Source organism: Salmo salar, chromosome 03 (genome assembly GCF_965601325.2).
Source record: "Salmo salar chromosome 03, fSalSal1, whole genome shotgun sequence".
In the NCBI taxonomy this organism is placed as follows: domain Eukaryota; kingdom Metazoa; phylum Chordata; class Actinopteri; order Salmoniformes; family Salmonidae; genus Salmo; species Salmo salar.
Window position 1 is genome coordinate 56,502,537 of NC_138293.1, and position 16,283 is coordinate 56,518,819.

A 16,283-nucleotide genomic window follows, 5' to 3' on the forward strand; every position below is an offset into this window, starting at 1 on the left:
GCCTCCCACTTTTTCCTCCAAACATAACGATGGCCATTATGGCCAAACAGTTCTATTTTTGTTTCATCAGACCAGAGGACATTTCTCCAAAAAGTACAATCTTTGTCCCCATGTGCAGTTGAAAACCGTAGTCTGGCTTTTTTATGCCGGTTTTGGAGCAGTGGCTTCTTCCTTGCTGAGCGGCCTTTCAGGTTATGTCGATATAGGACTCGTTTTACTGTGGATATAGATACTTTTGTACCTGTTTCCTCCAGCATCTTCACAAGGTCCTTTGCTGTTGTTCTGGAATCATGAAGTGCTTTGAGAGACTAGTCAAGGACCATATCACCTCCAGCCTACCTGACACCCTAGACCCACTCCAATTTGCTTACCGACCCAATAGGTCCACAGACGACGCAATCGCCATCACACTGCACACTGCCCTAACCCATCTGGATAAGAGGAATACCTATGTAAGAATGCTGTTCATCGATTACAGCTCAGCATTTAACACCATGGGTCTCGACCCCGCCCTGTGCAACTGGGTCCTGGACTTCCTGACGGGCCGCCCCCTGGTGGTGAAGGTAGGTAACAACATCTCCACCCCGCTGATCCTCAACACTGGGTCCCCACAAGGGTGCGTTCTCAGCCCTCTCCTGTACTCCATGTTCACCCACGACTGCGTGGCCATGCACGCCTCCAACGCAATCAGACGACACCACAGTGGTAGGCTTGATTACCAACAACGACAAGACAGCCTACAGGGAGGAGATGAGGGCCCTCGGAGTGTGGTGTCAGAAAAATAACCTCACACTCAATGTCAACAAAACAAAGGAGATGATCGTGGACTTCAGGAAACAGCAGAGGGAGCAGTAGTGGAGAGGGTGGAGAGTTTTAAGTTCCTCGGCGTACACATCACGGACAAACTGAAATGGTCCACCCACACAGACAGCGTGGTGAAGAAGGCGCAGCAGCGCCTCTTCAACCTCAGGAGGCTGAAGAAATTCGGCTTGTCACCAAAAACACTCACTAACTTTTACAGATGCACAATCGAGAGCATCCTGTCGGGCTGTATCACCGCCTGGTACGGCAGCTGCTCCGCCCATAACCGGAAGGTTCTCCAGAGGGTAGTGAGGTCTGCACACCTACACCACCCGATGTCACAGGAAGGCCAAAAATATCATCATGGACAACAACCACCCGAGCCACTGCCTGTTCACCCCGCTATCATCCAGAAGGCAAGGTCAGTACAGGTGCATCAAAGCAGGGACTGAGAGACTGAAAAACAGCTTCTATCTCAAGGCCATCAGACTGTTAAACAGCCATCACTAACATTGAGTGGCTGCTACCAACATACTGACTCAACTCCAGCCACTTAAATAATGGAAAAATTGATGTAATCAATTTATCACTAGCCACTTTATTACCCTACATTACTCATCTCATATGTACATACTGTACGCTAATACCATCTACTGCATCTTGCCATCTTGATGTAATTAAATGTGTCACTAGCCACTTTAAACAATTCCACTTTATATAATGTTTTCCTACCCCACATTACTCATCTCATATGTATGTACTGTACTCTATACCATCTACTGCATCTTGCCATCTTGATGTAATGTATCAATAGCCACTTTAAACAATACCACTTTGTATGTTTTCATACCCTACAATACTCATGTCATATGTATATACTGTACCCTATACCATCTACTGCATTTTGCCTATGCCGTTTGGCCATCACTCATTTATATATTTTTATGTACATATTCGTATTCATTCCTTTACACTTGTGTGTATAAAGTAGTTGTTGTGAACTGTTAGGTTATATTACTTGTTAGATATTACTGCATGGTCGGAACTAGAAGCACAGGCATTTCGCTACACTTGCATTAACACCTGCTAACCATGTGTATGTGACAAATACATTTGATTTGATTTGGGATTGATTTGCACATTTCGCACCAAAGTATGTTCATCTCTAGGAGACAGAACGAGTCTCCTTCCTGAGCAGTATGACGGCTGCGTGGTCCCATGGTGTTTATACTTGCGTACTATTGTTTGTGCAGATGAACATGCTACCTTCAGCCGTTTTGAAATTTCTCCCATGGATGAACTAGACTTGTGGAGGTCTACAATTTTCTTCTGAGGTCTTGGCTGATTTCTTTTGATTTTCCCATGATGTCAAGCAAAGAGGCACTGAGTTTGAAGGTAGGCCTTGAAATACATCCACAGGTACACCTCAAATTGACTCAAATGATGTCAATTAGCCTATCAGAAGCTTCTAAAGCCATGACATCATTTTCGGAAATTTTCCAAGCTGTTTAAAAGCACAGTCAACTTAGTGTATGTAAACTTCTGACCCACTGGAATTGTGATACAGTCGATTATAAGTGAAATAATCTGTCTGTAAACAGTTGTTGGAAATATTACTTGTGTCATGCACACAGTAAATGTCCTAACCGACTTGACAAAACTATAGTTTGTTAACAAGAAATTTGTGGAGTGGTTTAAAAACGAGTTTTAATGACTCCAACCTAAGTGTATGTACACTTCCAACTTCAACTGTATACTGAACAAAAATATAAACGCAACATGCAACAACTTCAAATATTTTACTGAGTTACAGTTCTGTCACGTCCTGACCAGCAGAGGGTGTTGTTGTGTAGTTTTGGTCAGGACGTGGCAGAGTATGTCTGTGTATGTGTGTTCTGGGTGTTGTATTTCTATGTGGGTCTGTGTGGCTCCCGATCAGGGACAGCTGGTTATCGTTGTTCCTGATTGGGAGTCATATAATTAGGAGTATGTTTGTCACTTGGGGTTGTGGGTGCTTGTGCTAACACTGCTAGTTTTGGTATGTACGTAGCATGTTGTTAGTTGTTTTTGTTTATTGGTTTTTTCCTGTGGATACTTTGCTCTTATATATTAAAAAGATGAGTATCTACATTTCACCTGCTGCAGTTTGGTCTCTTCAACACGGCTGTAATTATGACAAGTTCATATAAGGAGATATAAAGAAATAAATTAGGCCCTAATCTATGGATTTCACATGACTGAGCAGTGGTGAAGTCATTGGTGGGTGTGGGAGGGCAATAGGCCCACCCACTTGGTAGCCAGGCCAACCCACTTGGGGACCAGGCCCAGCCAATCAAAATGAGTTTTTCCACACGAAAAGGTTTTATTACAGACATAAATACTCCTCAGCAGCCCCCCACACCCCCCTTCAGACGATCGCGCAGGTGAAGAAGCCGGATGTGGAGGTCCTGGACAGGCGTGGTTACACGTGGTCTTCAGTTGTGAGGCCAGTTGGACGTACTGCCAAAATCTCTAAAACGACGTTGAAGGCAGTTTATGGTAGAGAAACTAACATTACATTCTCTGGCAACAGCTCTGGTGGACATTCCTGCAGTCAGCATGCCAATTGTAAAACTTAAGACATCTGTGGCATTGTGTTGTGTGACAAAACCGCACATTTTAAAGTTGCCTTTATTGCTAGTAAATACTAAAGTAATGTCCACAAAAACACTACAGTGAATACTGTAATATTTATGCCATATTATACTATAGTATTTTTTCCATGTGGGGGGATAGAGATGGAGAGAGGCAAGGGAGCAAATTAGAGAAAGCAGAGAGAAGACCTGAACAGAAAAGAGAGAAGGAAAAGCAATATTATTTTGCTCCAGCTGAATAGACGGAGAGAGAAATGAGACTAAGGCAGACAGAGCAACAAATAAAAAGGAATACATGAGGGAAATGGATGACTCAGGGAGAGGGAGAGCGAGAGACTAGAGGGTTCTGGGAATTTGGGATGATTTAGAAGAAGAAAAGAGAGCTAAGATTTAAAACCACTCTTACTGCTTGCACTCAATAACAGTGAGGCGGAATATGGAGCAGTATATCATTCGTTCTCTAGTCTAGGAGATAGGACGCTCTTAGGTTCACTCACACCCTGGGAGATAGGACGCTCTTAGGTTCACTCACACCCTGGGAGATAGGACGCTCTTAGGTTCACTCACACCCTGGGAGATAGGACGCTCCTAGGTTCACTCACACCCTGGGGGATAGGACGCTCTTAGGTTCACTCACACCCTGGGGGATAGGACGCTCTTAGGTTCACTCACACCCTGGGGGATAGGACGCTCTTAGGTTCACTCACACCCTGGGGGATAGGACGCTCTTAGGTTCACTCACCCCCAGGGAGATAGGACGCTCTTAGGTTCACTCACCTCCAGGGAGATAGGACGCTCTTAGGTTCACTCACCTCCAGGGAGATAGGACGCTCTTAGGTTCACTCACACCCTGGGAGATAGGACGCTCTTAGGTTCACTCACTGCCAGGGAGATAGGACTCTTAGGTTCACTCACCCCCAGAGGGATAGGATGCTCTTAGGTTCACTCACCGCCAGGGGAATAGGACGCTCTTAGGTTCCCTCACACTAAGGGAGTCATTTAGCAGATGCTTTTATCCAGAAGGACTTACAGGAGCAATTAGGGTTAAGTGCCTTGCTACATTACATTACTTCAGAGCTTGTCCTATAGATAAGAAGGACCACCAAGGGCCTAGCAGTAAATTGACTTCTCTAATATGAAACTACTACATCAAAGGGCAGATTGCTCTGTTGGTTGTAGTGTTAGCATGGTGGCTAATTAAAAGGGAGCTCTGCAGGGTTTTTGCCTTTCCTAGACCTCCAGCTGTCTCCCTTTTCCCTAGTCCACAACAGGGGTGTATTCAATAGCGCATAGCATAACCAAACGTTTTGCAACGGAAAAACAAAACAAGTGTTTCTTACTGGACAAATTCAGGTAGGTCCCTCCCCAGTTCGTCCCACTTGCTTCATAGTGAATAGACACTAGAGACATACTGTATATATAAATCCCCGGTCAACATACTGTCATTCACTTTCAACAAACAACACCCAAAAATCGGAAGATTTGAAAAAATTCATTTTTTTTTAATCACTTTCAGGAATCATTTCATGTGCAATGAATTTATGCAAACACACAGTGTTGAAGTGAAAACAACAATACAACGCATCAGTGTTATGGTACCTGGTGACATCCACAGTTGACAACATAAAGTTTTCTATCTGGCAATGAGACTGCATGCCTAGTTGATATTCATTGAAATGCAATGCCTAGGCCTAGGGAGTCAGAATAGCTCATGTAATATCAGTTGTGATACAGAATTCAGAACAACAACACCTATCCATGACATTCTTATAACAGTGGTGTGACAGAAAATAACTATTTCAACAATAAGCTCTTTCATAAAAAGCCCGTGACGATCATATACAAAATCAGATTCCATCTTCACATTCAAATTCAAGTATAAACTGTACATTGAGAGGATACAAAAGTCCCTGTGCTATCTTATCAGTTATAGGAGGAGTAGAGACACTGACATGGGTGGCTTATGGGACTCATGTCTGAAAGGTGAAGACTAAAGCTATACTACTAAAGACGGAGATAAACAAAAAAAATATCTAGAGAGGATTGGAGAACAGAGATTGTGTGAATTGAGAGCAACAAGAATCTAGAGAGAGGATTAGAGAAACAGAGATAGTGTGAATTGAGAGCAATAAGAGAGACTGAGAGAGAGTGTGTGCTTGTGTAAGGATGTTTTTCAGCAGATGGCATGGCAGCCCACCGAGACGACAGTGTGCCAACGTACAGGCGGTGTGGAGGAAAGACATGGAGCTGGATGCATTTTTTTTTCTTTCAAAGGTGAGCATGAGGAGATGATGAGAACACACACGCCACCTCGAGTTAAAGAAGTAGAGCAGAAAGTAATAGGGAAAGTGAGTGCGAGTGTTGCAGCCCCACTGAATTCCATCAGTAGGATAGTAGGAGAGACACCAGACTCCTTCATGCAGTGAACTCACTGTTCTGTAGAAACTATCACATCTGTATACAGATAAGACTTGGTCATTTTCATACTGTATGTGCACACACAAGGCAAGAGTGTGACATGCTGATATTGAATACAATATATCAAGAAATGACTTAGCCTAATCAATCAACGACGTAAGGGACATCACACACGCTCGCAAACACATGTACACACACGTACACACACGTACACACACACACACACACACACACACACACACACACACACACACACACACACACACACACACACACACACACACACACACACACACACACACACACACACACACACACACACACACACACACACACACCCTCCCTTCCCACCACACATACACGATCAGTAAATGACAAAGAAAAAGACTGCATAGCTCAGAGATGGGTGAATCATCCAGGATGTGTATATAAATATATAAATACACTTGTTAGGTAGAGACAGACTGGATGGGAGGGGTGTGTGTGTAGCCTGTGTGTGTTTTGTGTGTGTGCTAAGCGCACTTCCACACACACACGGCCAGGCTGCCTCCAAAGAACATGTAGAGCAGGTTCTTGACCTCGTGTGTCACCTCGAAGCCAAAGCCCTCCCCGATCACCACGTGCCACGAGCTGCCAAACTTTTTATCCATCGACTCCTTGATCATCTTCGCCGCATTCTGAAATGGAGAGAGCGTGAGAGAAGTTAGAGAACATACAGAAACCAAATCTGAAGCTGTAAATGTAAATTTTCATGCAAATCTACTATTTGTCATCAAATTCATGATGTTAGCGAAAATTCAGAGTTAAACGCACAGATGTTTAAAGTTATGGGATCCAATAATAACTGGACCGTCTGGTCCGATTCCAAACCAAATTCCTGGCTCCTATCCCTAAGCCCTTGTAAAGGAAAGGAGTTAGCAATATGGCTGAAACTCCATTCAGCCCACTGGGGGTCGAAAACGTATCCATAACAAGCACCTGAGGATAGGAACGAGGGATCCATTTGGAATCGGGCCTATGAGGGAGGAGAGGAAGTGATGGAGGGGGTAAAATACAGAGGGGAGGAGGAGAGAGACAGAAGGAGAGAGAGATGGAGAAAGAGAGAGACAACCAGTGTTCTAGTCCAGATGGACACACAGGGTTGCTGGCATGAGTGGTGAGGCAGGCTGACACAATGCCTGACTGGCTGAGTGGGTGGATTACATACAGGCCTGGTTTTAAAAAGTGACTGGGTCGGATGAGTGGGTGGATTAAAGAAATAGTAAGTGTGCTGTAATAATCAAGCTGCACAGTGTACAGACAGACAGATAGACATGGTCCTGACCTCATTGTTGGTGGCAAACTTCTCACAGGCTGTGACACACAATTCCATCGTTTCCACTCTCATCTCCTCTGGCATGTCTGTGTGCTGTGAATTAATCAGAACAATACATTACAACACTCATCATTTACTCCACGAAACCCAGTCACAACGCCTGTACTTGTGAACCACATATGTGTCACAGCAGCAAGACTCTGTCTCACCCTGATGAGTGGGAAGCTGTGGAGCCTCTTGTAATCAGCCTCCTCCTTCTTGCTCTCTGTCGTCTCTGCCATTCCCCTCTCCTTCTACTGAGAAAACACACCCACATTTGAATGGAAGCATAGCCTTCGGGCCACAATGTTTGTCAAGTAATAGCTATGAGAAAAGGCTGAACTGAAGAGACCCTCCTAGTCCTGCTCACTTCGTGTTCGTTTACTTATTCTACCCATGACAACACAAGCAAGGAATGTAGTGGCTGCAGGGTAGGTCACTATGGCCAGGAAAGTGACATGCATGACATTGTCAAGCATATGTTGGCAATTATCAAAAATGGGTGAAAGGTATCCACAGGGTTGACTAGCTAACGTTAGCTAGCTAGCTAGTAACGTTAGTCTTTAGACGTGTAACGTTAGCTATGAAAGCCAAGTTTAACATGTAGCTACCTAACTAGACATCTCACTAAAGTATCTGCCTTACTAGCTAACTGTAACGTTAGCTAATTATCTTGTGTAGGTTGTTGTCTTGCCTTCTCACTAACGTTCTCTTAGTTGCAATGCTGCAAGTTCATGAAAGAGTTGCAACCATTGTACGCCGTTATGAGCCATTCTTCTTTGAGATGTACTTGATTATGGATAGCAAGTTAACTAAATAGCTAGCTAGATAACCTAGCTAGCTACTTACCTCTGGCTAGTTTATCAGGAGAAGCTTGGTCCATTTATTGTTGACATGGAAACATGTCGGCCATAGCAACCGCTTCTTTCGTCCCGCTCTCCTTCTTCTCCTTGTGCGTTTCCGGCAGACTAGACTCTGTCTTGCGTATTGCTACCATTCTCAGGTCGGAGTGCGAATTACATATTCAAATATGAAATAGCCTCACACCCGTAGCAGGCCGGTGGAATAAAGAAACGACAGCAGCTCCCTTGCTATTTCGCGCTACCTCTCATTTGAGCCCAAAATCGTTACAAGCGAAAATGTGTTTATAACTCAGCCAACTAACAGAAAAAAAGTGATCCTATCCTCAGCAACAGGACATGCTTCACAGTCTCTACCTCCCCACAACTCCCACTTCCCATCTGGGGGTTTACACACTAACAATGACCCAACCTTAACCTTGTCAACAGAACCCCATCCCTCCTTTCACTCCCCAGGTATACCTACGACCCTCCTCACAGAACCAGCTGCTCTCTCTCCCACTCACGTTGCCACCCCTGGGTCAACCCCTCCACTATGATGCTCCTACATTCCATCCCCCCCTAACAGGACCACCACATCTACCTCCTCCTTCTTCAGAGCTGCCTTCGCTACCTTATTTGCAGCAAGGCTCAGTGTAACATGGCAGTGTTGCCATTGTTTATAAAAGTTTTTCTTTGTAATGTCGAAATATCCATGTCTTCAACACCCATATCACACACTCACAAACTGTAAATATGTGTGCTTATGTTGCTTATGTTGTACTAGCAATTGGTGAGAGAGAGCCTCAAATATCACATTCAATTGTACATATTCACTGTATTCATGAATCGCAGCAAAGTTGGTTCCTGTTTCAATCACATCTTTGGTCATGTTCTCGTGGGTCAAACAAGAACACCCTAATGACTGGTTGACAATAGCGCTTCGCACAATGCATGCAATGGCTGCAGGATGAAGTTGGTGAAGAGCAACTGAAGACATTTGCAGTCGACTGCAGTCATAACTTCATGACCTTTGGTCACATGCTTTTTGTAAAGTTCATGCAGTTGTTGCGTAAGTCTCACAATTTCTATCCCCATAATGCAAGGCTTGACAAAAGTGATCTGCTCGAACGCACTCCCTCTTTTCACAACACTTCGATACCGCTACAACTAAAAGTGATTTTCGTAGCAGGTTAGGAGAACATTTTCGCTGAACCCTAACTCTTTTCCAAACCTTAGCCAAATGATCCTACTCTGTTAAATAAATTCTCCTGACCTGCTCCATAAGTTCTCCTAACCTGCTGTGAAAAAGTCACTTCAGGTCGTAGCTGTATCGAAATGGCGTGGAAAGAGTGGCCGTGTTTGAGCAGACCATATTTGTCAAGTCGGTTACCATCGTTGCAATATGGGGTTATAATAGTTGTCGACTGCATGAACTTTACAAAAATCACTTGATCAACAGCAACCTCATCCTGCAGCCATCACCTGCATTGTGGGAGGCTCTATTGTTAACCAATCATTAGGGTGTTTTTGTTTAACCCACTCGAATGTGACCGAAGATGTGACAAACAGAAACCAACTTTGCCACAATTCATGTATACAGTGGATTATGTACAAATTAATGTGATATTTGAGTCTCTCTCTGTCACCAATTGATTGTACAATGAACACACATACAAGTTGAAGTCGGAAGTTTACATACACCTTAGGCAAACACATTTAAACTCAGTTTTTCACAATTCCTGACATTTAATCCTAGTAAAAATTCCCTGTTTTAGGTCAGTTAGGATCACCACTTTATTTTAAGAATGTGAAATGTCAGAATAATAGCAGAGAGAATGATTTATTTCAACTTTTTTTTCTTTCATCACATTACCAGTGGGTCAGAAGTTTACATACACTCAATTAGTATTTGGTAGCATTGCCTTTAAATTGTTTAACTTGGGTCAAATGTTTTGGGTAGCCTTCCACAAGCTTCCCACAATAAGTTGGGTGAATTTTGACCTATTCCTCCTGACAGAGCTGGTGTAACTGAGTCAGGTTTGTAGACCTCCTTGCTCGCACACTCTTTTTCAGTTCTGCCCACAAATTGTCTATAGGATTGAGGTCAGGGCTTTGTGATGGCCACTCCAATACCTTGACTTTGTTGTCCTTAAGCCATTTTGCCACAACTTTGGAAGTATGCTTGGGGTCATTGTCCAGCTGGAAGACCCATTTGCGACCAAGCTTTAACTTCCTGACTGATGTCTTGAGGTGTGCTTCAATATATCCACATAATTTTCCTACCTCATGATGCCATCTATTTTGTGAAGTGCACCTGTCCCTCCTGCAGCAAAGCCCACAACATGATGCTGCAACCCTCGTGCTTCATGGTTGGGATGGTGTTCTTCGGCTTGCAAGCCTCCCCCTTTTTCCTCCAAACATAACGATGGCCAAACAGTTCTAATTTTGTTTCAGACCAGAGGACATTTCTCCAAAAAGTATGATCTTTGTCCCCATGTGCAGTTGAAAACCGTAGTCTGGCTTTTTTATGGCGGTTTTGGAGCAGTGGCTTCTTCCTTGCTGAGCGGCCTTTCAGGTTATGTCGATATAGGACTCGTTTTATTGTGGATATAGATACTTTTGTACCTGTTTCCTCCAGCATCTTCACAAGGTCCTTTGCTGTTGTTCTGGGATTGATTTGCACTTTTCGCACCAAAGTACGTTTATCTCTAGGAGACAGAACGAGTCTCCTTCCTGAGCTGTATGATGGCTGCGTGGTCCCATGGTGTTTATACTTGCGTCCTATTGTTTGTACAGATGAACGTGGTACCTTCAGGCATTTGGAAATTGCTCCCAAGGATGAACCAGACTTGTGGAGGTCTACAATTTCTTCTGAGGTCTTGGCTGATTTCATTTGATTTTCCCATGATGTCAAGCAAAGAGGCACTGAGTTTGAAGGTAGGCCTTGAAATACATCCACAGGTACACCTCCAATTGACTCAAATGATGTCGATCAGCCTATCAGAAGCTTCTAAAGCCATCATTTTCTGGAATTTTCCAAGCTGTTTAAAGGCACAGTCAACTTAGTGTATGTAAACAATTGTTGAACAATTACTTGTGTCATGCACAAAGTAGATGTCCTAACCGACTTGCCCAAACAGTAGTTTGTTAACAAGAAATTTTGGAGTGGTTGAAAAACGAGTTTTAATGACTCCAACCTAAGTGTATGTAAACTTCCGACTTCAACTGTATATATTTTCAGTTTGTGAAACGGGGGTTGGAGAAAAGTTTATTATAATTAACAATGGCAACATTGACTTGTTGCACTGAGCATGCTGTTGGAAAACCACATCAGTATCCGACTGTCGGCTGTCGCAGATTAACCTCCCCCTACTTCACTCGACTTTCTTCTACAGTTGGTTGCTTTCACATTACCAATCAAACTAGCCCAGTGTTCCTCTTTCATTCCATAGAGGAAAGAGCAAGTGAGGGTATAACTTCTGGAAATAACTTCCATGAAATCCATAACTAAATGTTTTCACTGTAGTCTCTGGTCAACATTGAAAACAGTTGTTAATGTCCAAAAAATGTACAACCATTGAATCTATATGTTTTGACCAAGACAGTTTATAATCTAAGGTATCACCAAGTAATTTAGTCTGCTCAACATGTTCAACATCCACACCATTTATTACCAGATTCAGCTGTGGTCTAGAACTTAGGGAATAGTTTGCACCAAATACAATGCTCTTAGTTTTACAGATATTCAGGACCAGTTGATTACTAAAACAGACTGCAACTCTTTGTTAAGGGTTTCAGTGATTTCATTAGCTGTGGTTGCTGATTTGTATATGGTTGAATCATCAGCATACATGGACACACATGCTTTGTTTAATGCCAGTGGCAGGCCATTGGTAAAAATAGAAAAGAGTAGAAGGCCTAGAGAGCTGCCCTACGGTACGCCACACTTTTGAATTATGTTTGAATTAGATAAGCTTCCTTAAAAAAAATCTATGAGTTCTATTAGATAGATAGCTATGAATCCACAATATGGCCGAGGTTGAAAAGCCATAACACATAAAGAAAATTATATCAAAGGCTGCACTGAAGACTAACTGTACAGCTCCCACAATCTTCTTATTATCAATTTCTTTCAACCAATCCTCAGTCATTTGTGTCAGTGCAGTACATGTTGAGTGCCCTTCTCATTAAGCATGCTGAAAGTCTGTTGTTAATTCTTTTTAAAGAGAAATACCATTGTATTTGGTCAAACACAAAAAAAAAAAAATTGGGGGGGGGTATCGTCGGATCGAGGCCACAGTGTCCCCCGAACCAACCCCTGTCTCAGTCTCCAGTATCTATGCTGCAATAGTCTATGTGCTGGGGGGCTAGGGTCAGTCTGTTATATCTAACGTAATTATCTTGTCTTATCTGGTGTCCTGTGTGAATTTAAGTATTGTATGCTCCAGTTTCAACTGTTCTGCCTGCGGCTAGGGAACCCTGACCTGTTCAACGGATGTGCTACCTTGTCCCAGACCTGCTGTTTTTGAATCTCTCTCTGTCACACCTGCTGTCTCGACCTCTGAATGCTCGGCTATGAAAAGCCAACTGACATTTACTCCTGAGGTACAGACCTGTTGCACCCTCTAAAACCACTAATTATTATTTGACCCTGCTGGTCATCTATGAACGTTTGAACATCTTGAAGAACAATCTGGCCTTAAATGGCCATGTACTCCTAAAGTCTCCATCTGGCACAGCCAAAAGAGGACTGGCAACCCCTCAGAGCCTGGTTCCTCTCTAGGTTTCTTCCTAGGTTCCTGCCTTTTTAGGGAGTTTTTCCTAGCCATCGTGCTTCTACATCTGCCTTGCTTGCTGTTTGGGGTTTAAGGCTGGGTTTTTGTATAGCACTTTGTGACATCTGCTGATGTAAAAAGGTCTTTATAAATACATTTGATTGATTGATAGTGGATGTAAGCAATGTCCCCACGTGCTCTGGCAGCTTTCATGGCTGGGATCAGTTCATTCCTTTTCTAGCACACAGCTGTTGATAAAGATGTACTGTATGTTCCTCTCAAGTTCTTGGCTCTTTCCATAGCAGCTACCTTGTCCTTGAACCTCAGGAACTTGACCACTATCGGCCTGGGCCGGTGGTGGGTTTTCCAGTCCTGTGGGGGCACTCCACCTCAATCTTCCTGTGGTCCATATTCAGTTTTTCCGAGATAATTTCCCTCACTTTGTCCTCAGACTCCGTCCAGGTTTCATGTGGCGATTCTGCAATTCCGTCCATGTTGTTCCGCCTTGATTGTCCCTCAAGATAATCAGATTTCTCCGTCATTGTTATCATGGATTCACATACTGAATTGATGTCCTCTCTCAATGACTTTGCTGTCATCTTGCCGTTCTCCTGTTTAAACTCATCGAGCTGACCCTGGGAGAACTGCAAACTGTTCTTCAGGTCCTGGAACTCTCTGTCAGGTCATCCATTCTTTTATTAGTTGACTCCACTAGTATTTGGGCACAGCTATTTTCTTGTTGTTGTAACAACTCTTTTTGTTCATTTAAAATATCCTACATTTAGGTTACGTTGTTAGTCCTTGCAGTTCCAGACAGGGCAGGTCACAGGGAAGATTGGAAACAACAACAACAAACAGCAGAAATCTAGACAGCCACAAGCCCGGGTCAATCCGCAGTCCCAGCCACAATGGCTAACCGCGTTGCGGGCTGCATTCTAGCCCTCAAGAAAACCCAGCTAGCTTGATAGGCAACTAGCTAGCAGCTAGGCTAGCTGCTACACTAAGCAGCTCCTCAGACCCTGCCTTGGTCAGCAGGATAACTGGACAGATAATAGCTGTCCCAGCAACTGATGCCAACAGCGTGACGGGAAGCTAACTAGTAACCAAACTTTAAAACATTTCCATTATGCTTAATTCTATGTAAAAATATGTTTATTTTTCTGCATATCTAAGCATACCTTTTGAGGTGTCTGTATCCTCCTGACTGGTGGTTATTTATTTCAAGAAACTAAATATGCTTAGCTGCATCTCTGCCAAAATCTTGGTAAAATACTGAAGGAATGTAAATCTTATTCAGTAGATTTAGTAATTTCTTACTTTTCTAAAGTCTACTAACCTTTCCAGCAGGCATGCCAGCTAAAATAGTTAGTCAAGCTAGCTACTCTAACTTGATTGATAGCCTAAAAATGGCTTCTTGGTAGCTAGTTATGAGGTTGGGAGATTGGGAACATATCTGGGCTAGCTAAAGCCAACTTAATAAAATTGCTAGGTGGCTAGTAGTATTACAAGTCTTCATGCTCTCTTGAGAACCTTGATGATCTCGAAATGGAGTCAGTCGGCAGTGGTGAGCGCTCTGAAGTTGAGCCAGTTCAGGATGTAGTGGGTCTACCTGCAGCAACAGGTGTGGTAGAGCCTTCCAGCGTTTGCCCTGAGAATCTTACCAAAGTTGATTTTGGACCGGTAGGAGTGAGATTTTTGGAAAGAGTGGATTCCTACTTTTTGGCCGACCCATATGTTGTGTCAAGCTGGGTAAAGGACAAACTGGAAATGGTTACATCTGTGAAAGTTTTGAGAAGTGGAATTGTTGAGATTTTTGTGTATCTGCCTCCCAGAGGAAGTCGGTGCTTCGAGTCACACAGCTCGGGGCTCAACCTGTGGCCTGCTTTGCCCTCCGGAGCAGCGCTGGAGCAGGGTTCCGCTAAACAGGGTGATCAGTGGGGCAATGTTGAGTGTAGAGGTGGATCAAATGAAAAGGAATATTCCTAGTGTTTGTGACGCCCGCCTTTAAATGTGATGTAGACCCGGTGGCAATGATGAGACTAAGAATACCCTGTCTGCCTTGTTGAGCTATGACACAGAGTTTCTACCTGATAAAGTCAGATTAGTTTATATTTGCTATTCTGTGAGGGGCTATGTTCCGAACCCGTTACTGTGCTTTAGGTGCCAAGGATTCGGACATGTTGCAGCAGCGTGTAGATCTGTGAGATCCCACGCTGTGAAAAATGTTCAGGAGAGCATAGTCAGAGGGAGTGTACATTTGGGGTAGAGACAGCACTACGTGTCAACTGTGGGGGTCCGAATTGCTCTGTGAGAGAGAGACAGGTTGAGATTGTTAGAATTTGAGTGGGGAAGAAAGTTTCCCCACTCAGTGAAGGTGAGTGAGTCGACTGGTATCCCTCCAGTGAGTAGGCCTGAAGAGAGAGCGCCAGAGAAGATTAATTATAGTGAGGTTGGATTTTTTGCATTTATAGCCATGGTGATCAACTGCACTGATGGAGCGGAAATAACAGAAGATAGATGTGGTAGTTGCAGCAGCAGAGAAATATTATGGTGTGAGAGATTTTAGTGCAGAAGATCTACAGGAAGTTTTGAGAGGAGGTGTTCCATCCACCCAGGCTGACAATCTGGTGTAGGATCATTTAGGGCCAAAGTAGTGGGATGGGGTGCTGGGGTTTTGGTATTCTGTATAGGTGCAGGGTTACGTGGTAGTGGAATGGGGTGGTAGGTTAGCGGTATGGTGTATAGGTGCCGGGTTACATGGCAGTGGGATGGGGTGGTAGGGTTTTGTTATGGTGTATAGGTGCAGGGTTAGATGGTAGTGGGATGGGTTGGTAGTTTAGTGGTGTAGTGTATAGGTGCAGGGTTACATGGTAGTGGGATGGGATGGGGTGGTAGTTTAGTGGTATGGTGTATTGGTGCAGGGTTACATGGTAGTGGGATCGGGTGTTAGGTTAGGGGTGTAGTGTATAGGTGCAGGGTTACATGGTAGTGGGATGGGGTGGTAGATTAGTGGTATGGTGTATTGGTGCAGGGTTACATGGTAGTGGGATCGGGTGTTAGGTTAGGGGTGTAGTGTATAGGTGCAGGGTTACATGGTAGTGGGATGGGGTGGTAGTTTAGTGGTATGGTGTATTGGTGCAGGGTTACATGGTAGTGGGATCGGGTGTTAGGTTAGTGGTATGGTGTATAGGTGCAGGGTTACATGGTAGTGGGATCGGGTGTTAGGTTAGTGGTGTAGTGTATAGGTGCAGGGTTACATGGTAGTGGGATGGGGTGGTAGTTTAGTGGTATGGTGTATTGGTGCAGGGTTACATGGTAGTGGGATCGGGTGTTAGGTTAGGGGTGTAGTGTATAGGTGCAGGGTTACATGGTAGTGGGATGGGGTGGTAGTTTAGTGGTATGGTGTATTGGTGCAGGGTTACATGGTAGTGGGATCGGGTGTTAGGTTAGTGGTGTAGTG

At 43.9% G+C, this 16,283-nt stretch overlaps 1 protein-coding gene across 3 annotated transcripts; it reads right to left on the reverse strand.

Moving 5' to 3' along the window:
• Positions 1 to 4,915: 4,915 nt before the first annotated feature.
• On the reverse strand, positions 4,916 to 8,197 carry dnal4 (Dynein light chain 4, axonemal). 3 transcript variants are annotated; one of them, NM_001173782.1, is given in 5 exon segments: positions 4,916 to 6,108; positions 6,191 to 6,529; positions 7,177 to 7,260; positions 7,377 to 7,463; positions 8,056 to 8,079. In NM_001173782.1, coding segments are annotated over 3 exon segments (321 nt in total). In that variant the 5' UTR covers positions 7,449 to 7,463; positions 8,056 to 8,079; the 3' UTR covers positions 4,916 to 6,108; positions 6,191 to 6,364.
• Positions 8,198 to 16,283: the final 8,086 nt, after the last annotated feature.